This window comes from Achroia grisella, unplaced genomic scaffold (genome assembly GCF_030625045.1).
Source record: "Achroia grisella isolate CSIRO2021 unplaced genomic scaffold, CSIRO_AGI_Agris_v1 utg1360, whole genome shotgun sequence".
NCBI classification, from domain to species: Eukaryota; Metazoa; Arthropoda; class Insecta; order Lepidoptera; family Pyralidae; genus Achroia; species Achroia grisella.
The window spans coordinates 728,074-751,250 of NW_026712626.1; the positions used below are offsets into that span (position 1 = coordinate 728,074).

The window sequence follows — 23,177 nt, forward strand, 5'->3', positions numbered from 1 at the left end:
GTACATCGATTCCGAAGCGGGTACCTCGCGTGTCTCGTCCCTTTAGTGATACCAGATTGAAGATTTTGTGGGGAGACGACAATATAAGTTGAGGAGAGTTGGAGATTTGGTACCTTAATACCAATATTGTATCTGGAGAAAAAAAAACACAAGTTCGTTTGGTGTGGCCCGGGCCTTAACAACATGGACCTTCATGAAGGAAGACTACTGGCCGAAGGGAGTGCTGTAATGATTGTGGTGACCACAAAGATTTAATTTATTATTTTATATTTATATGTTAGTTAATATTGTTATTTAAATAATATTACGTGGGGTGAAAGGGAACTGTCAGTAATGTGGACTGATGACCTTACTGCCAGCAATGTACCATGTAATGTTGACCTCCATGAGGATCCCTGAAAACTGGCTAACAGATCTAACTGGCGGCTAACTGATATGACCTCATGTTCATCCTATCATCCTTCACTGGTGCCCCGCCAGCGTAAACCGTTAGAGTAAGCGGGTGCACCATTCTATAGTCATCTATAAAATAATATTTAGTTGCCTGAAGTAACATAAATAAATTAACTTTTTCGCATTCAAATTAAATTAAATTATTAATACAGTAATCGAAATTTTTCAACGTACCTAAATTTTGGGGTATTTGGTCAAAATTAATGGGGAAAGCATGGCGGTTATCTGGCAACACCGTGTGTCACGTCGCTTGGCTTGAGTCAGTCAATACTCGTTGTCCGTGACCTGTGTTTGTGTACTCTGTGTTTTTTAATTATTATTATAAACGGAAGTCTCCGTTATTTGGAACGTAGTTAAAATGTATTGTTAAAACAATTTGAACCGTATTGTTAGTTGTATTTTGTACTATTATGCGGTAGCATATAAGGAGTGGTCGACGTACTCACCGCTACCATCTTCATTAGACTGTGCAGTCACAGAGTAATTATTTATTAACACTGGTTATCATACTGATTCACCATACATTGTTATTTTTACCTGTTTATTAATACCAAGCGAACCTACTTCTATTTATAGATTTCGAAGTAAGTAAAATTGTTTTTATACTTATAACTTTTATATATAAATAAAATTGTAAAATTGTGAGAGACAAAAACTGTTTGTTCGTCTGTTTGTGTATCAAGGTTTTACTTAAAAACGTCTTTCTTTTCGTTCTTTTTGTCTTAATATGTAGACCAACGAAAGCTGAGAAAATTAAAATACCCCACAAAAGAGGAAATAATTGACATTGTAAATAATTTTAATACGTCAACTATAATTATATTAATACATTTATTATTATATATTAGATGGCGCGACGTGGACACCTTATACATTGTACCTTCATCTGTCGAATAAAAATAATGTTAAATTTCTATCTCACTCTTTATGATCGGGGAAATAAAAAACTAAAAAAAAAACTTGATAGATTTCTATTATTTTGTTTAATTCCGCTACAATTAGCATGTGTGAGGCCACGAATATCCTGTGTGGAAGCTTGACTATCGTTACGACCTTCTCTAATGGTGATCAAATATCAATAAAAAAAATACCAGAATACCAGTACCATTGCCTCGTCGGATACAGAAAATACAAAGCCAAATGTGGGCACGTCAAGTGTTCCATCATAATATCGACAGTTGACGATGACTCTGATTACCCCATCTGGGATAAAAGTCGTGACGTTATGTTTATACACACGACTTTCACATATTCAGAAATTAGATAGTATAAATAAAGTCGCTATCGCTGTCTGTCTATCTATGCTTAAATCTTTAAAACTACGCAACGGATTTTGAATCAGTTTTTTTTAAATAGATAGAGTGATTCAAGAGGAAGGTTTATATATATAATACATGTACACCCGTGCGAAGCCGGGGCGAGTAGCTAGTTTTAATATAATACGTTCTTCAATGAGCTCGAAGTGGCACCTCATCAGTAATAACCTCCTCTATAATACCTGTATCACTAGATGCTGGAACGATGGATCTATATTATGTTTTGAATATATTTTTGCAGTATGTCCCGGCATATATATTTTCGAATATTCGGCTATGTTGCAACCATCGTTCTCCATATTGGCAATTGGTACGTGATGGGGCTACCCAAACCAATACACATAATGGCTGATCCACACATTAGGGGATACTTGGAAATGAGAAGTCGCTACTTCACTCGCTGGACATTCGTGAGTAAACTTGTTTACTTTAGCTATTTTAATAGCATTGTTTTGTGGTATTTTATTATGGAGTAAAACAGCTGATATAAATACAGTATTTATGTTTAAAAGAGGGTCATCCGCTCCATTTATGGTATGGGTTCCAGGGAGGCTTTGCGAGAGTGTTTCAAGCTGACAAGCATGCTCTACTATGATTCAGTTAAAGTAAGATAAAGTAGTGAAATTACAGGATAAGAGGCATGGTATTTTAGTCTTCAGCACTGAATTCAGGAAACGCATGTGTTGTATCACGAATGTCATATTGATAATGTGATCTTTGTCATTTTCTCGCAAAGCTTTCCTGTAATACTGGTATGGCTTTGCAAGAGTGCTTTAAGCTTGTTTTACCATGATTCGGCCTTGTATAGCTTTACAAGAGTGCTTTAAGCCGATAAGCTTGCTTTACCATGATTCGGATAAAGTAGTAAAATTTCAGGATAATAGGTATGACATCTTAGTCCTCTAGAATGGCTACATGAGTGATATCACGGGTGTCACATTGATAATGTGATGTTTGTGTTATTCATGTATATAGGCGACGGTTACCACTTACCATCAGGTGGGCCGTTAGATAGTTTGTTATACCAATTACAAGAAAAAAATGTAAAGGTATCAGACCATTTTTCTTATTCCTGATATTCATTTTGTGTATAGCGTGTCTATAGCAAAAAGAAATATAAACAAAAAACCGTATACAAGAATAAAAATCAACAATACAACAAAAAATAAAAATCTTAAAAAGACCCCTAAATATAGAACTCATACTTAAGTTAGGATAAGTTAATCTTAAGTTAGTTGTATAGCTATTATAATTTTAAGTATATGTTAAGAACACCTGCCAAAATAACAAAAGCTGCCAATCCTGAACCCTTGGAGTTGTTGCCCTCGGAGATGGCGCCGGGGCAAGGGTTCGTCCCTTGCACCCTATTAAGAGGGTGCAAAAGAGTCCGTGTTTTTTATGTAATGTGAATGACAAACAGACTGACGATGCACCTGATGGTAATATAGAACAAATCAACGTGTCGATACACTATTTCGTAGGTTTGTTACAAATTATAATCATAATAATTTCAGGACAATTCACATAAACCTACTAACCACTATTCACTAGACCCCAGTTAGGCTAGCTATGTATGTGTTATGGGTACTAGATAACTGATACAAATACATAGATTTCTTTCGTAAATACATACAAATTATACATAGAAAACACCCAGACCGATACAAACGATCATACTCATGAATACAAATGTTTGTACCGTGCGAGGAAACGAACCCGCTATCATCGGACGTAAAGCGGTGTGCTAAACCGCTAGACCACCGAGGTCGTCAAAGGTTTTATTTTATATGGCAAAACAACGTTTGCCGGGACAACTAATTGACTGTAAAATTATTCGGTTCTCAACCCTATTAGCAATATAAATAAGAATTAGAATAGTTTGAAAAAAAAACTTGCTTGCATCGCAGCTTGGATTCGCAGTCTATCTAGTGATTTCTAGTGTAACAGAACAGTGTTTAGTATTAATACATAAATATTATTTCATATGTATGTTAGTTTATAAGATATTTATAATATGGGCCTATAAATATTATTTCATATGTATGTTAATAATAAATTTACTAATATACTAAACACAAATTTTTACAACAGGCTTCAACATTCTCAAGTACCACAAATATAAGATATTATTATATAAAAAATCCATTTAAAACATATTCGTCCGCGTAATAATTTCGAAATATTTCATAAGTCATGATTAGTCAAGTAACCTAAGTTATCTTTATGTTTTTATTACAGTTTCTACTAATATACTATCTGTTTTTATTACAGTTTCTACAAGTGTTCTACGCGGTCTGTGGTTTGATTTGCGATGGTATGATATTGAAAAGTACCAATAAAAACTATAAACTACCGAGACATCTCAAGGGGTTCAGGGATACGCTGTTTGCTGCTATTGTATGGCCTTCCACTTTCGTATGTATTTTCGTTTATATTAATATTATAAAAATGAAACTTTTTTGTCATACATGTATGATAGACGATAAAAGTACTTCATAATAAAAGATGCGTATATTGGAGTATGGTGTGAAAGAGAGAGAATGATACGATATGTAAGTGTAGAGAGAGAGCAGGGAGTTAGTGGAAGTTAAGACAGTTAAAAGGAGTAATAAGTAAAAAGGTGTTTTAAAGTGATTTAATAGTGTAGAAAGGTAAGGTAAGGTACAATAAATATATATCTCAGAAGTAATAGTTCATCATTCAATCCCGATTCTACATACATCTTACTAATATAAACGCGTAAGTTATATATGGATGAATGGATGTTTGTTACTTTTTGACGCAAAAACTGCTGATTTTGATGAAACTTTACAATAATATAGCTTATATATCAGAATAAGAAATACATAGGCTACAAATTTTATGTATGTGACACCGCGGGTATAGCTAGTTTGTAATATTGATGTCAGCACTCAGCACCCTTCCATTAGTTTACGTCTTCACATAACTTAGATTTAAGTTCAGTGTAAAGTCAGTCCGCATTATGACTCCGCGTTTCTAATAAGCCATGTAGCACATGATCATTAAACTTGTTAATGTAGTGCAAACATGTGGAATGTTTATGTATACTCAATACCTAGATACTACAGGAAATAATAAACAATAATCAAGTAGCTACACCTCCTCACATCATATTTAACGCTACAGTGGTAGGGTGCGGGGGTGGGGGGTGGCGGTGGGGGTAGGGGAGATTGTTAGTAATGTGAACTAATGACTTTTGCTAGCAATGTACCATGTCAGCTTGACCTCCACGCAGTTTCCCCTGGAAACCATTACGATAAATTCATTGTCAGATTATGAGGCAAGTATGTATGGATGTATGTATGTTATATTTTTGTATGTATATGTTTTTATGTTTTTTTGTGTACGTTTGATAAAATTATTATAATATTGTTTGCACCGCCAACAACTTATCTCTGCACAACTCATGGTTGACTGGTAGAAAATGCCATAAGGTGTTAAGTCTACCATTTGTTCTTTTTACCTGTGTATGACGTGCATTAAAGTTATTTAAATAAAAATAAATATATAAATTTCTTCCTTTCTCACGATGTACTGACCTGACCTCATGCTCATCTTATCAGCCTCCACTGGAGCCTGATATACTAAATAACAATAGTCAAATAGAAGGAGGGGTGACACGGTTTGTGCAGTGCTTAGTAGGCACTATTCAATTTGTTTCACTGGCCTTAATTCATTGAAACTATTACATACATTGTTGTATCTAGGTAACTGTGTCCCATAGATACTGAAACTGAATATATTTTTTTATACTCTTTATTGCACCAATCACAGAACAAAAAAACAATTAAAATAGAAAATATACATTAACTGATATAAAAGGCGGTCTTATCGCTAAACATCTTCCAGACTACCTTTGGGTGGATAGAGAAATAAAAATAAGAAAAGCTATATATATAATGTTTTTATTATTTCAGCTGGTGTTCACATTCTTCTGGACTTTATATGTGGTTGATAGAGACTTGATTTTCCCACCTTTCCTGGACAAAATCTTGACGCCACTGTCAAATCATATAATGCATACTGCTATAATACCTATAGCACTTTGGGAAGTAATCTTTCAACAAAGAACCATACCGAAGTCGCATATCAAGAATGTACTGTATTTAATATTTTATCTTGTATTGTATTTGAGTGTGTAAGTATACATCTTATTTAATTATTTCGGATATCCATCCATGTTATGTTAGTAAAAAAACTTATAAACTATGTTAGTAAATTATTATATATATCTCTCGATTCATATGCAACACGCAAGTTTCTTGCTCGTCTTCGAGTGGAGCGAATTGAAAAAAATAAGTGATGACTATTCAAAAGTGCTTCAATATGAATTTATTTGAATAAAGAATTTTGTATTCTATTCTATTTATACATGTCCACGTCCAGAAGTACTGGGTACGTAGCAGTGCAATGATTCAGTGTTCTGGAGAGGACAATCTGATATATATGTTATAGTGGTTGCGAGGCTGTTTGCGCTCTCCTAAATTCGACTAATAAGGATCTAGATCTATATTGTTTTTACTAATAAGGCGATGGAAAGTTGAAAAAAATATATTTGATCTATTTATAACCCCATTCCATTTTAATATAACAAAAATATTTGACAATCGATTGGCGCGAAAATGAGAAAACACAATTATCTTTTTTTTTTATTTTAAAGGCTTTAAAGGAAAGGCAAAGTAAATACGTAATGAACATTCATAAAAGAATGACATATACCAAATTCAAATGTAACATTTTGTTTATTTTTTACAATATTTATTGCCACTCAGATGACTTTTTTACAATTCTATATCAGCATAAAATTTATAATGCTGATCAGAGAAAAATACATATATGTCTATGTCTATACGATATAGATACGTATATATTATATAAACTTTGTAAAAACTTTCTCACCTCAGTCTCACCCATTGCAGCCGCCAAGCGGCTTGCTTTGTTTGCTGCATTTCGGATTAATCAGCAAAATTACAGGATAAGAGGCATGACATCTTAGTTCTCTGGAGTAGCAACGCATGACTGATATCACAGTCGCCTTATGATAACATGCTTTCCGTGGTGCTTTTCATGTATATAGGCGATAGTTTTTTATTACATATTACATAGTTACTTATGATAATGGAATGGAGCCCCCGCCTGCGCTAACGGTTTACGCTGGCGGGGCACCAGTGAGGGATGATAAAATGAGCATGAGATCAGGTCAGTTAGCCCATAACTGCACCATTCCATTATCATCCATAAAAAAATTCACACGGCGTCATCCAGATAAGGTTGTGTGATTTACTCTACTTGGGACTAGTCTCAGACTATCGGCTAGTGTTATGGGTATAAACAACTGAAAAAATTACTTATATTTTATGTATAACTAATATAACTATACTAATAAATACACATTAGCTATATACAGTATTTACATAAAATTAAATCATTTTAAAAAATTGTCTGTTTGTCTGTTCTTGCGTAACAAATTCACCAGGAATTTATCACGATGGTTTCCAGGGGGAACCACGTGGAGGTCAACCTGACGTAGTACATTGCTAGCAATGGGGTCATCAGTCCACATTACTAACAATCCCTTTCCCCAATAGGTGATAGTTGCTACCTACCATCAGATGAACCATAAGCTTATTTGCCATTCAATTACATAAAAAATAATTATACGTTTTTTTCTTTTAAGGTTAATCTACACGTATACAGAACATAAGAGATGGGTGTATCCAGTATTCCAGAAGATATACGGAACTATATATTTTTATATTGTAATGATATTTATCGGATTACTATGTATATTCTTTTATTCGTTGCAATGGCCGCTAACGAAGAGAATTTGGGGAATATCAGAGAAAGATAAAAAGAAAAGAAAAGCATAATAGTCAAAGAACGGAAAAGAGGTTCAGAGTCAACAATAGCTGTTAAACGAAATACAATATCCAAATAAAAAATGAGTTTCTTATAGTCAAAGGACATTACACTGCGTTTTTTAGCACAATTCCGCTAGTACAATAAATTTACATTGTGAAAAGCCCTCTATGTTAACTGAGATCACATGTAGAGCAGGATTTTAGTTTTGTTTGGCATTATGGTGAGAGTATTGGGCAGCATAGACACTGTGTTGCCATGTGTAAAATATAATAAAAATATATCAAAAACGGCAACGTGTAAAAAAGAAAAGAAGAGTGAAGATAAAGTAAGAAAAAGGAAGATCTTTTAAATATAAAAAGGAATATTTGTATGGTAGTGAGAAAAGGACTGGCTATATGTATTATTTAAAAATAAGTATTATTTAATTATTAATAAAAAATATTATGAAGTAATGAAGAATTATTTATTTATTTCAACAACATTACAATACCTTAACAGATTAGTTTTTAGCACACCGCTTTACTTCCGATGATCGCGGGTTCGTTTCCACGCACGGTACAAATATTTGTATTCATGAGTATGATTGTTTGTCTGGGTGTTTTCTATACGTGTTTTTACAAATATATATATATTTAAGTATCAGTCGTCTAGTACTCATAATTATAACAAGCTCTGCTTAGTGAATATATGGCGCTCTGCGAATTGTCAAAAAAATCAGTATTAACTCAGTACAGTACATACAGATATAATTTATAATACATAATTTAAACATAGAGGGAAAATAAAAGGAAGAAGGGGAGGGGACAACTGAGGTGTACTTACATTAAGAAAATTAAAGACAAAATTGGGGTTTTGTCATATCAATATTTAAAGAGAATGACGGTAGATTCATCAATAAGAGTAGTTGTTAAATTATGAATGAATGAATGAATTTAAACATTATAAAAAAATGTTGCGTAATTTAAAAGATGAAGCGAACAGACACCGGTGGGAACTTTGTTTTATACTGTGTAAAGATACTACATTCTTAGTAACTAAAATATGTATAATATAATATATTTCTAGGTGTAGTAAATTTAGATGTGACACCGTTGATGTTTGAACGAATGTAAGTCAGAACTTATGACGCAAGCAACAGTCGCTATAAGAACATAGTCAGCGTTTTACAGATTTAGTATGAAATTAACAATTACATTTAAAACTGTCCAACTATATTGAAATTGGGACACTGCGGTCTCGTACATTGTTAGCGGTATGATCTATATTCATATGGCTTTATTTATATGCTAGTCTTGTTGTATATGAGTATTTTATTGTAATAAAAGTAATTTACAGACAGATAAAGTAATGAAGAATAGTGTAAAAAAATAAGTGATCAGAAGTGCAATAGTTTAGAAGAATGTTTGCAGAAGAAGCCATTTTGGAGTTAGTTTTTCCCGCGCAAACGCAATGCGCCACAGATGCACAATAGGCAAGGCGCACAGCCGCAGTAGGATGACGCGCGCGTTATGGCAGTATGTGCGATGTTAATACTATGAGCACAGATAATATCTATGAGTATTATTGAGTATTGATACACATTCTTCGGCAACTGAAGATTCTGTTTATCAGCACTTTTCGATAAAGCTGTGCACTGCGTATGTATTAAATATTAATTATCATTTGTCAATTTTAAGTTTAGGGAAAAGAAAATATTCAATTGAATAAAAATCGTCTTATCATTTGTTTTTGCTCATCCAAGGTGTAAGTTTTTAGTGGATGATAATGAAGTGATAGATCCGCCTGCGCTAAGGGTTTAGGCTGGCGGAACACCAGTGGAGATTGATAGGATGAACGTAAGGACAGGTCAGTTGGCCCAACGTGATTCACAAGGAATTTATCACGATGGTTTCCAGAGGAACGCGTGGTGGTCAACCTGCCTTGGTACATTGCTAGAGATGAAGTAATTAGTTCACATTACTAACAATCCCTCCCCCCTTTTTCAAATGAGTTTGTCTCTATCATTATAATAATACGTATAAAAGATGATTACACATCTGACTATACCTACAATGCTGATGGCAGATAGATAGATAGAAAATACCTAGACCGATACAAACAATCATACTCATGAATACAAATGTTTGTGCCGTGCGAGGAATCGAACCCGCGACCATCGGACGTAAAGCGGTGTGCCAGACCGCTAGACCACCGAGGTCGTCGAAATGGGGTCGTCGTCGTCGTCGTATGGTTTAGTTCTTTCAAATATATTTTTTTATCAATATATTTCCGTACTATATATCCTAGGTATTGTATAAAAGGTACTGTAAGTTAGTATATTATATAGTAAACATTGCTGAATTCAATTAAAAGTGCAAACTTGATAATAATAACTCTGGACATTCGACACATGTTGTCTAGTACCCATAATACAAGCTAAGCAGAGCTTGTGTTATAGGTACTAGGCAATTGATATAAAAACATCGATGTTTATTTTTTGTAAATACATACTTAAACATAGAGAAAATAGCCAGACCAACACAAACAGTATACTTTCATCATACTTATGAATACAAATGTTAGTATCGTGCCAGGAATCGAACCCGTCACCATCGAAGTAAACCGCTAGACTACCGAGGCCGTTCTATGTCAGTATTAGCACAGATAAGATAATGTATTAATATAATATTAGTATAGTTTGATCGACCTCGTTCCTATCCATATTTTTTTATCTCTTCTTTATTAAAAATCTTCCTTTCAAATTGTTGTTTTAAAGCGATTATCATTTCTAAAGTGTAGTTTCATATTATTATTTTTTATTGTTGTAAGCAATATAATAAAAAAAAAAAATAGGTAATTAATATCAAAAGGTACCTAGTCTTTCCTGACTGGACAGGGAGAGAAATACGAGCGTGAAGGTTAGTGTTGACGTATGTCGGCAAAGGGGTCAACCTACAACCGGGTCACAAGTCCCGGGAACTACGCGGAGTTTCCTTCTCTGCCACATGATGGACATGGATGGTACGTTGAATCCATCGAATGGTAAAAAGCTCACTTTCCTTTTATTATACCATACTTGACACAATGGAAGCGTGCTATTGGAATATTAGTTAGGAACGAGGTAAATAAGAAAACACAATTTTTCTGAGTCACGGAGTTGTTTTTATTTATTTATTTATTTATTTATTAGCATACAAAACAGATTACAGTCAATATAATAATATAATTAGGAGCGTGTAGTTCGGTACAGAACTGGATTGTAATCCAACACTATGTATGCCTAAGAGCTAAATTATATAGACGCATTCAATATACGCTAGATAGCTAGATAAGGTTATATAATAAAAAGTAAACTAAATAGAAAATGATATATAACTACGTAATGCAATTAATGATGTTTTTAGTTTGTAATGTTTTCTTTTTTATAGATATAAAAAAGAAAACATTACAAACTAAAATTATATAATAATTTCGCATTTATATTATTATTAAGTTTTAAGATTAAAACTTAATAATAATATAAATGCGAAAGTTTGTGAGTATGGATGTTTATTAGTCTTACGCAAAAACTACTGAAGGGATTTTGATGAGACTTTACAGTAATATAGCTTATACATCAGAATAACACATAATACACAGAATAGTTTTAAGCTGATGAAACAGCACAGCTAGTATAAATATATAGGTATAAAATAAGAAAGAGGTTTTATTTCCAACTGATTGTTAGACATTCTTCTCCAAAAATGTTTAATTGTTCTATCGGTAGTCCATTAGTAGATTATTTGACAATAAAACTGGTTCGTAGTAAAAAAAATAAATGAAATAGTTTTAATAAAAAAAACCGTATCAAAATATCAACATTAAACCGATGTATTAATAGACCTCTGTTAGTTAGATGTCGTAGAAAACATAGCTCTCTCACTGTTAAGTGACCAATCAACAAATTTGTTATACTCTCGAATACATTATAATCAACTTCTATAGCAAACAGAATAAAGTCCAAATTGGAATGGTTGTAGTGAACCAATAAAGTATATAGTAAATAGTGTGGATAAATGCTACCTGTGATTGCCTCGTTTCTTTTCACGGTTAAGATCAGCGGTGTTGCCAGTATAAATTTTTTACTAAATATTAAGGAGTTACTCTTGATAGTAAATCATAATTTAAATTGTTTAATAATATGTTATTATCTAAACTATAAACTGAGGAAAAATTTAATATTTTATTCTTAATTAACTTAATTGTACAATAAATTTATTATTCCATAGAAAATATTGTGTTTCCCCAATATTTTCTATGAAATAATAAATACAATGTGATTAATTTTATAAATTTAAAGAAAATATAATTTTGACTAGGATTTCAGCTTTAGTTATTCATGTGTTTGAAATTGCAAATATATGCAAATTTTTACTAAATATAAAATAGTTTAGTAAGTATACATACGTTAAATAATGTTTTTGTAGAAAACCTTAAAATTTATAGCGCTGACAATATTATCTGATTGCACTAAGAATGAGTGCGTAGCGGTTTCTGTGTTGATTAAAGCATGCCTCTTACTTGTTATCGTGTAATTATTTATATAAAAAAAAAAACATCTATTCAACAGAGCAACACACAAGTGTCTTGCTTATTCTATTACTAATATTTTAGTAGGTACGTAATACAACAGACAATAAAAGTCACTAGACTAGACTATTAAAATTAATAGAGCAGATGTAACAAATGTAAACTACATCATAGAGATGGTAACCCTAAAGTCGAGAGCTACACCCAATCACTTATCTGAAGAAGCATTTGTGGGTCAGCTGCATGTCGTAGCAGCAAGCGGCGTTCCAAACATTAAAAAAAAATTCCAAGTGCAATCATAGACTATGTCAGTTTCGTATGCAGTTTCCCGCGTAATGAGGCGCGCGTCGCCGTTCCTTTTTCAAAAAAGATACGAGTCGACGGTGGCCAGTTTGACGAAAGATGAAATATTGTTACTGTTAAGACCTCCATCATCAAATTGGAGTAATATAATTAGGGACGCAGAGAAAGTAGTCGGATATCCGACCTCATTTATGAATTTGAGATGTCTACTGAGCGACGAGTTTGCTAATTTGGCGTCATATTTAAGAACATTGGTACGTTAATTTTATTTTTCTTTTAGCTCTTAATTAGTTTTTTTAATTATCCAATTATCAGGTTTATGACTTGTGATTATAGGTTTATTTTTATTTATTGTTTTTAAAACATATAGTTGACTAGCCACGGTTTGGCACTAATGAATTTTATAGCCTATATGTTATTCTGAGGTATAAGCTATATTATTGTAAAGTTTCATCAAAATCCGTTCAGAAAGAGTAACAAACATCCATACTTATAAACTTTGGCATTTATAATATTAATAAAATTATATTCATAATTTCAGAGCCGCGCTCTTGTCGGTGGATCTCTTGCCATTTTCCACGATTTTCCATTAATCTCTGTAGTTGTTGATACGACACGACTGCAAAATAAGCATAGCTACTTATTTATTTAGCATTACACTTTAAAATTTATATATATATAATAAATTTATTATATTTATCATTATGTATGTATATTATTATTATTTTATAGAAATGTATATATAAATATTTTGCTTTATATTTATATATCTTTTTTTGACAAATCTCATTTATATCAGTCATTAGTGCACCCCCTACAATCTTTCTCTGCACCACTCATGGTTGCCTGGTAGATAACGCCGTAAGGTATTAATTAAGTCCGCCATATGTACAGGTTTTTGTGCATTAAAGTTAAATAAATAAAAATAAAATTAGTTATACTGATGAGACAATATTAATAATCTACTATCTATCTATCTACTATCGTTTTAACTGTAATTAAAAAGAAAGCCTTTTTCTTACACATGAATTATAGAAATGTATATACAGTTCTCTTGTACAAGTTTTTTGTTTCGCTACTCTCACGCAATACTGTAAACTCTATATCAAGCATACTATAAAATAAGTCAAACTAGTGAAAAATAATGTTGACATGACTATAAATAAATATACATGTATTTGGCACACGCATATATGTATATACTCTTTTGTTTATTAGTCTAGTTTAGCTTAGCAATTGTTAGAGGAGGGAAATGGTACCTGAAATACAAGTTTCTACTTAGTTTAATAATAATAATATAATAATAATAATAATATATTTATTTGTCAGAAGACATTAGGTACCAGGGAGCAATTTAAATTGTAAATATTGGATGCAAAATAAAAATATCATAATAACTTAAATATTAGTTATATATTAGAGATTGATAAGATTATTTTAGACTATCATTGAGGTACACTTTGTACAAAGTCGCTTGTGGGAATATAATATATTGTGCTGTTAGATTCTGCCCGCATTGTACGCCGGTTTCTCTCCCTGGGGCCCTGAACCCCGGCCGACTGTGCTTCTACCGGGGGTATGTTGCCATCTCCTCTCCTTAAGAGGGGAGATGAGAATATTTGGAAAAAAAAAAATAATAACTCTTTATTGCGCACAGACAAACAAAGAACAGTAAAATATGATAAAAAGTTATACAAAAGGCTGTCTTATCACTAACAGCAATTTCTTACAGACAACCTGGTATTGACAGGTACTATTTACATAGAGAAGGTAGAAGGCGCACAGTAGACAATATATTTATAATACACATATAGATAAACATACATTTTATAAGTATAAATAAATAAACTTACACACTAATACATCTTATATATAAAATTCTCGTGTCACAGTTTTCTTTCCCATACTCCTCCGAAACGGCTTGACCGATTCTCATGAAATTTTGTGAGCGTATAGAGTAGGTCTGAGAATGGGCCAACATCTATTTTTCATCCCCCTAAATGTTAGGGGTAGTCCACCCCTAATTTTTTTTTTATTTTAAGGCAAAACAACGTTTGCCGGGACAGATAGTATTATATATATATATACATACATATACTACATATGGGATGAGAACCTGTGGGAATATCTCTATTTAACCTATTCCTTCCGCCATATTTTGTGCCCGCGGTTTCACTCTCGTTAAATTTCATTATACAAATCAAAATATAGCCTATGTGTTATTCTGATGCATAATCTATATTACTGTACACTTTCATCAAAATCCGTTCTATAGTTTTTGCGTGAAAGAGTAACAAACATCCATACTTACAAACTTTCGCGTTTATAATATTATAATATAAGTAATTAATTAATGCTAAGCATAAAACATTGACGGCCTCAGTGGTCTAGCGGTTTAGCATACCGCCTTACTTCCGAAGGTCGCGGGTTCGATTCCTCGTACGGTTCAAACATTAATATTCATGAGTATGGTTGTTTATATTAGTTTGGGTGTTTTCTATGTATACTATGTATGTATTTACAAAAAAGTCTATGTATTTATATCCGTAGTCTATGTATTATGCGTACTATCTGACTGACTGATAGAAATATTTAAATACATTTTTTTCACAAATATATCGAGCCCACCCAGATATACTACATATATTCATACTCATGAATATAAATGTTCATCTTGCGAGAATCGAATCCACAATCATTGAAGTAAGGCTGTGCACTAAACCGCTAGATCACCGAAGTGGTCAAATATCATATCAGTTCCTTGTATTTCTTTCGTTTGACAGATCTCGATTTGGTCTCTTAATTAATAATCACTAAGTTCCGTGTAAAGGACCATAATATCATGTTGAACAAGTTTAACGTAAAATTTGACGTAACTTTTGACATTTAATATATTTGCATTTTCGCCCAAAATTAGCCGTTTATTGTATTCTCAAGGGTAACTGGATAGCTAATCATAAACATATAAATAAAATTGGAGTGTCTGTTTGTAATATTGAAATAACCGTTTTTTACTACAGGCATATAAATATCTTTGGGGGAGGCCTATGTCCAGCAGTGGACGTCTTCCGGGCTGCGATGATGATATAAATATAAATACGGTACATACAGCAAAATAACATTTTTTACAATTTTTGTCTGTCTGTCTGTCAGTCTGTTTGTTCCGGCTAATCTCTGAAATGGCTGGACTGATTTTGACGGGACATTTATTGGCAGGTAGCTGATGTAAAAAGGAGTAACTTAGGCTACTTGGATTTCAGAAAAATTCTTTTATTTTAGAAATAATATTATTTAATAAAAATAAAGTTACATTCCGCGCGGACGAAGTCGCGGGTACAGCTAGTATAATATATAGTACTGATTCGTCAACTGATATAATACATATTAATACGTAGAGCAAAAACTTTGTGGCCCTTTTTACGAAAATTGCGCGCACCGATGCGTATGAAATTTCGAACACTCATAGTTCATATAGATAAGAGAATGCAGAATGTTAATATTTTTTTTAGTAGATATCCATAAAAATTATGTAAATAAAAAATTACACCCACGTTTATAAATTCTTTTGTTTAGTGGTCGAAATTCAAATTTCGACCCCGTGGTCTAAATTATCTTATATATAAAATTCTCGTGTCACAGTTTTTGTCCCATACTCCTCCGAAACGGCTTGACCGATTCTCATGAAATTTTGTGAGCGTATTGAGTACGTCTGAGAATCGGCCAACATCTATCTTTCATCCCCCTAAATGTTAGGGGTAGTCCACCCCTAATTTTTTTTTTATTTTAAGGCAAAACAACGTTTGCCGGGACAGCTAGTACCATAATAAAATACAAAAAAAATATTTCGACGGACTCAGTGGTCTAGCTGTTTGGTATACCACTTTATTTCCATTGGTTGCCAGTTTAATTCTTGCATGATGCAAACATTTATATATTGTATACTTTTATAATGTTTTCCATGTATATGATCTACAAATATACAAAAATGTTTTTAAGTAGTTCTATTATTTATCTATTAACCTTTGCTTAACTCGAGACTGGATAGCGCTGTGTGAATTGTCGTAGCTTATTATTAAAATTAATAAAATGAAACCAGATAAATCTATCCTTATACCAGATCCCATATCCATAATCAACACAACTGTTTTATGAATAAAGAATGACAAACAAGCTTACAGCAAGTGTTCTGGTGGTAAATGGCAACAGTTGCCTACATACGAGTACATGGTACCGTTCATGCGTGGAACTGAGAGGATGTTTTAAAGTGTAAAATGAAAAGGTACTCTAACATGAAGTAATGGTACCAGCTGTTGGGGTACTAATGAAGGATGATAAGATGTGTATGAATTCAGGTTAGTAAGCAGCGTGACAAATTAATAAGAAATTAACGACAACGGCAGAGAAAGATTTTATTAATAATAATCTGTGTAATTAAATTGTAAACAAGCTGATGGTCTACCTAATAATAAGTGATAATCGTCACATATGAACAGGATCACGTACATCACGTTATCATGCGATACGTCAACCTGGCAACTCATCTCCACGATGAGTTGCCAGGATGCGTTGCCACTCTTCATTCCAGAAGACAAAGCTGTCTCCATATTACCCTAAAGGCTCCGTATTTTGCAATTTCACTGCCCTATCTCACTCTTCAAACAAAATCTTACAAAGCAAGGTGCTTGGAGCCAAAATATATGAGATAGTGCTACAGTAAGTTGCCGTACTTAGTCTTATCTCGAGATGAAATAATAAATTTAATCTGTCTAATTCCAGGTTGGCAGTAATCATCTTGTAATGCAAACAGCCAAGAATGTTCTTTACGGTGATTCCAAAAATCTACAGCCTTGGGGACTCATCATCTTGTTACTCTCCAAATCAGTGAAGAACAACTCATCACTTCCAGTGAAAAGAGTGGAAGAACAACAGCGGGTGTTGGCGGAACTAACGGAAATGAATAGAACAGGACACTTGATTCATCGCGGGATCGTGAATGTACCTTTCGCGAAACGATCGGAAAATACAGATTCTGCAATCTTCGGGAATAAAATTTCTCTTTTACTTGGCGATTACCTTCTAGTTACAGCAAACGGTATGCTAGCAAGTTTGAGAAACTCTGATGTGTCTTATATTATATCTTCAGGATTAAAAGATCTGTCCGAAGGTGAATTCTTCGGTGAAAGAGATGAACAAAATATGCCATTACCAGGAAAGCCTAAATCAACCGGTGAAGACTATCAAATCACATTCGATACTACTTCAATTAGCGTAGAACAAGTAATTGGGAAAGCTATGAGGGAGTGGACAGCTAGAACGGTTTTTAATGGAGCCAGTCTATTGGGCAGAGGATGCCAATCAGCAATGGTTCTAAACGAACAGAGTAGAGAGATGCAAAACTACGCTTACCATTTCGGATGTCACGTCGGTTTAGCGTGGCAGGCTGCTACCGAATTGCAACAGTTAACGTCAGACAGCAAGGACCAGTTTTGCTTGGCAAGTGCTCCTGTACTTTTCGCGCTAGAGGGCAATCCAAGTTTGTACGAAATAATCGATCAAAGTAAAAATGACGTAAAAGACGTTGATTATGAAGATTTGAAATTCCATATATTGAAGACAGACGCGATAGTTAAAACGAAGAAGCTTTACGAGGACCACGCTAAGAAAGCAACTGCGTACATTGAAAGTATGGGAGAGAACGAATCTGTGGATATGATTAAGAAATTGGTTAATACGTTTTGATCAGTAAATTTTATGTTATTAGAGGTAGGTACATTAAATTTATATAATACATGGAGGTAAGGTCATGACGCTTATAAACACCTGTGGACTGCGGGTGGAAGTACATTGACAAAATTTATGATGAATATTAATGTTACTAACCCACGTGTTTTGCTTTTATGGTGTAGTTAAGATGTTTTAATTTCGTGACTAATATTTATGTATGTGATTAAAGATTAATCTTAAACTATAGTTATTAATAATATCGACATATATACTAATAATAAATAACGCTCGAGAGTTTGTTCGTTTGTTTGAACACATTTATATTTAGATCTAGCAGTAGGGTTAGAAAAAAATTATTGAATTATTGTACAGTTCTCTAAGAAGATTACAGGGTATTTAATTAAGTAACATTAAGCTATGATCATAAGGTTTAATTTTATATATACATAGTCAAGTTATTATTATTAAAAATGTGACGTCACACTAGGAATGGGGTATTGTCACAAATATGACAATTGTATGTATTGTAGACACTAAACTACTAGTAATAATATTAAAATAGAGATTGTCAAATACCAACTTAACATAGAGAGCGTGGTGACCTAGTGGTGGTTAGGCGTAATTAAGACCAAGAGGTCGTAAGTTCAAATCTGGCCGAGAACAATAAAAGTTCTGTATGTACATGTATATTACAGGCTGACATTCTAGCGATGGAAACATCAATATCAAACAATAATTTGTGGGACATCGGCTCGACCCCTGATGGATGTTGGATTTAAATATATTCAGCGAAATGTTTGCATATTAGGTACTGCGTTTCATACCATTGACAATCGACAGCCTCTGTCTACCCTAACTGTGGTAACAGTCATGATATATTGTGGAAAGCACTCAGACAAGTTAACAATTTTATAATGAGTAAACGATAGTGTTCGCTCAAATCGAATACGTGGTCAACTGAAGGTTTTTTTAAAGCATACACATATAAGCTTCCGGCTCACCTGATAGTAAGTGATTACCGCCGTCGTTCGAGCACCTGTAACAACAGGGGAATTGCAAATGCGTCGGTGGCCTTTTAAGAAGGAATAAGCTTTTTAGGAATGTTTCAATATAGTATCGGTTCAGAAATACAATTGGTGGAAGGTGTTTCACAATGTGTTTTTTTTTTAAATAATATTATTGGAATGGTGTACCTGACTACGGTTTACGATAGTTGGCCCCACTGTCGGATGATATTATGAGCATGAGGGCAAGTCGTTAGCCCATCGTGTCAAATTCTTGGAATTTATCGCGATGGTTTCCAGGGGGAACCGCGTGGAGGTTAACCTGACATGGTACATTGCTAGCAATAAGTGCATTAGTCCACATTACTAACAATCCCCTTTCCCCCCTGCATAATGTGGTTGTGCGTGCCACGCACAATCACATAAGTTATGCAACAGAAGTTATGCAAAAAGGTCTAAGTGCTCAACGCTAGATTGCTGAGGTCAGAACATATCAAGTGTCGTATATTTGTCCACCTTCTGATTCTATTATAAGGTAGCTCATTAACATAGAATGGCATAGACAATTCGTAAACATCGTAATACTTCTAAACAATTATTTAGATATACTCTAAAAAGAAATAAATGTTATAATGAGGTCGTGAACCACACAATTTTAGACAGAAGAATTGCGAACTGAAGTGGCAATGGGCAGGGTATATAGCTCGTAGGACAGATGGCCGTTGGGGCAGTAAATTCTTCTAGTGGCGACCGCGGACAGGAAGACACTGCGTGGAAAGGCCTCCAGCGAGGTGGACCGACGATCTGGTCGAGATCGTTGGAAGGCGTAGGATGCGAGCAGCGCAGGACTGATCGTCGTGGAGATCTTTGGGGGAGGCCTTTGTTCAGCAGTGAACGTCTACCGGGCTGAAATGATGATGAGGACTTGGACTGTCACTGTGACTGATTTGACAGTATTTCATTTTGACAAAATTGTAATAGCATAAGCTGGCGTATAAATCTGTATTTTTGTAAATATGTACAAGTACAATTGAAAAAATAAGAGCTGAGTTTCTTGTCAGTTCTTCTTAGCTCGAATACTCTCCGAACGGTAGTTGTTCATACATCATAAGAGTCTATAATAGACCTACATGAATGATATTTAATTTGAACTAGCTGCTACTCCGACGTCGCGTAGAATTAATTTATTTTTGTTTAACAAAAATATATAAATTAAGCTTCTGCTTCGGTTGTGACATCACCACAATATTTCCTACATGAAGTGTTATGGTCATCACATATACTAACATCCTCAAGTAGCCAAGCTGAAAAAGAAGAATTTAATAAAGAAATAAATAATAATTCTAAAATAAAAGTAGCCTAAGTTACTCCATATAACTTAATCTATCTGCGAGTGAAATTCTCGTCAAAATCTGTCCAGCCAATTTAGAGATTAGCAAGAACAGACAGACAGACAATTTATTAAAATGATTTAATTTTATGTAAATACTGTATATAGCTAATGTGTATTTATTAGTATAGTTATATTAGTTATACATAAAATATAAGTAATTTTTTCAGTTGTTTAGTACCTATAACACAAGCCGATAGTCTGAGACTTGTCCCAAGTAGAGTAAATCACACAACCTCATCTGGATGGCGCCGTGTGAATTTTTTTATGGATGATAATGGAATGGTGCACCTGCCTGCGCTAATGGTTTACGCTGGCGGGGCACCAGTAAAGGATGATAAGATGAGCATGAGGTCAGATCACTTAGCCCATCGTGACAAATTCACCAAGAATTTACCACGATGGTTCCCAGGGAGAACCGCGTGGAGGTCAACCTGACATGGTACATTGCTAGCAATAAGATCATCAGTCCACGTTACTAATAATCCCCTTTCCCCTCCGCTGTGTGAATTGTCCTGGGATATCATTACGACTTTTTATAAAGTCTTCCAAAACTGCGCTGTATGAGATAACATAGGTTCCAGTATGTTAGGACGGATTTCCAGTCGGTTCCAGGTTCTTAGTCCAGCGGGTATTATGTCAAACAATTCCAGAGAATATAATCCGTTATACACACAAAGGAAGAAGTTTCTTCGTATCTAAAAACTATGACGAAATTGAAGCTGTCTTGTACAGTTCTGGGTGACCGTGTGGTGTCTGTATAATTGCACTGGAGTCCTGAGGAATGTAGTCATAACGTAATATATATACAATAATATGTATTAAATACATTACACACGGTCTGAGCCTATACACTAAAGTCATCCGTATCTTCAGCCGCTCCATAAGTCCTTCCGCGAGTTTGGAGTGCCATCTGCATCGCCCACTATCTTCCTGTCAAATTAGAGCAGTCGAAAAAAACGTCATATGCAGCGGAAACAAATCTGATCATAATAATAAATAACCATATATAGTACTATTATTATTAATTATCTATATAATAAAAAATTAACAAGAAAAGACTAAAGAGTCTCTATATCTCGAGAACAAAAAAATTATAAATTTTGTTTGATGGTTTTGACAATAGATATATGCAAAAGACTTTCAGTATTCTCTTTTTTTTCAATATAACTTTTAATTTATTTATATGTTACTTGAAATGCCGGCCTGCCTGATGGCCAGCAGTAGCACTACATACATGCTCATCTAGACAACACAAAGAACGGTAAATGCAATGTAAACTCAACTTCGAAGCAATACTAAAATTGATCGTCTCATTACACTTTTTACAGTTTAAAATTTGTATCTAAAAAATTATAAATCAATAGATGGCGTTATTTTTTTTTATAAATAACAAGCATTCCAGTAAATGCTCATAAAATATTACATTTCGTTTAGCAATAAAAAGTGTTATAATATTTTAAATTTTAATCCTATTACAATAACATTAAAATTCAATATAACATTAATTTTTATTGGTCAATCCGTGGTTGTTTTCGGACCTTAAAAGTGTTAAAAGTATAATTTGGGCTGTGACGAGGTCGCCCTCTACCGTACATCGTATTCACGATCGATAAATTAGTTCTCGCCGTTTGAATTATTTTTCCATTTGTGACATAGATGTCGCTACCTTACACGTTGTTTTGTTCGTTTCTATTATTGTTCGAACACAGAAAAATGGTGGGGAACATTGCATTACAGGAATTTGTATATCCGAATTGACATAGGATATTAATAGTTTATGGCCTAGGGCCTAGGCCTATAAATTTTATCTCTTTAAACTATTTTATTTTATTTATTCATTATTTCGAGTAACTACTCGTTAGTAACCGGCAACTGTCACCTGTGTACATAAACAGTAATAGGAACATTTGGTATCACTCTTGCGTTGCCATTCCAGAGGTCTAATGCCCAATTTACACTCAGCCCGAGTGGGCAGGGAAGTGAGCACGGAAGTGAGCAGCGCGAGAGTGTAAACACGAGTGGAAACACTTCCCATGCCATAGGCGCTGTCACTCGCGCTGACCGGGCGGCGCTCCCTCGATTGTCGGTTTTTCGTGCGCGAGTCAAAGGACTGGCAGCGCGAGTGGCAGCGTGTTTTTATATTCAGCCCTCTCGCTCAGTTGTCGCTCGGCAATATTTCCGGCAGCGCGAGTAGCAGGGGAAGCGGCTGAATGTAATCGTAGCATAAGATGTGGTGTACTGTACAATAGGGACTATGAGTCTTTATTGTACAGTTCCATTATCTCTATTCCTCTTTTTGTTAGTAAAATCACAGATAAAATAATATTAGAATAAAATTAACTAAAATGAAAAATGGTTAGAAGGTATTATTTAATTACATCTTTAACGCATTTTAGGTATTATATCTTGAATACCTACCTATCGAATAATATTCATACCTACCTCTCATAATTTATCTAATTCAGATTCTGCATTTCTGCAGCATCCCACCAGATAAGCTGCAGTAATAGCTCACGTACAAACAGTCAAGTCTGAAAACGATGTTGTCAGGAT

General features: G+C 34.0%; 2 protein-coding genes across 2 annotated transcripts; both read left to right on the forward strand.

Annotated features, from left to right (window-relative positions):
* The first annotated feature begins 708 nt into the window (after positions 1–708).
* Positions 709–7,894, forward strand: LOC131855289 (androgen-dependent TFPI-regulating protein-like). The gene is made up of 5 exons (XM_059206541.1): positions 709–1,037; positions 2,011–2,179; positions 4,041–4,184; positions 5,708–5,928; positions 7,468–7,894. The coding sequence occupies exons 2-5, from the start codon at positions 2,012–2,014 to the stop codon at positions 7,658–7,660; spliced, it is 726 nt and encodes a 241-aa protein (XP_059062524.1). The 5' UTR covers positions 709–1,037; position 2,011; the 3' UTR covers positions 7,661–7,894.
* Positions 7,895–12,505: 4,611 nt separating this feature from the next.
* LOC131855375 (all trans-polyprenyl-diphosphate synthase PDSS2-like) lies at positions 12,506–18,242 on the forward strand. Its single transcript, XM_059206633.1, has 2 exons — positions 12,506–12,757; positions 17,280–18,242. Exons 1-2 carry the CDS (start codon positions 12,506–12,508, stop codon positions 18,240–18,242), a joined length of 1,215 nt encoding a protein of 404 aa, XP_059062616.1.
* The last annotated feature ends 4,935 nt before the right edge of the window (positions 18,243–23,177 follow it).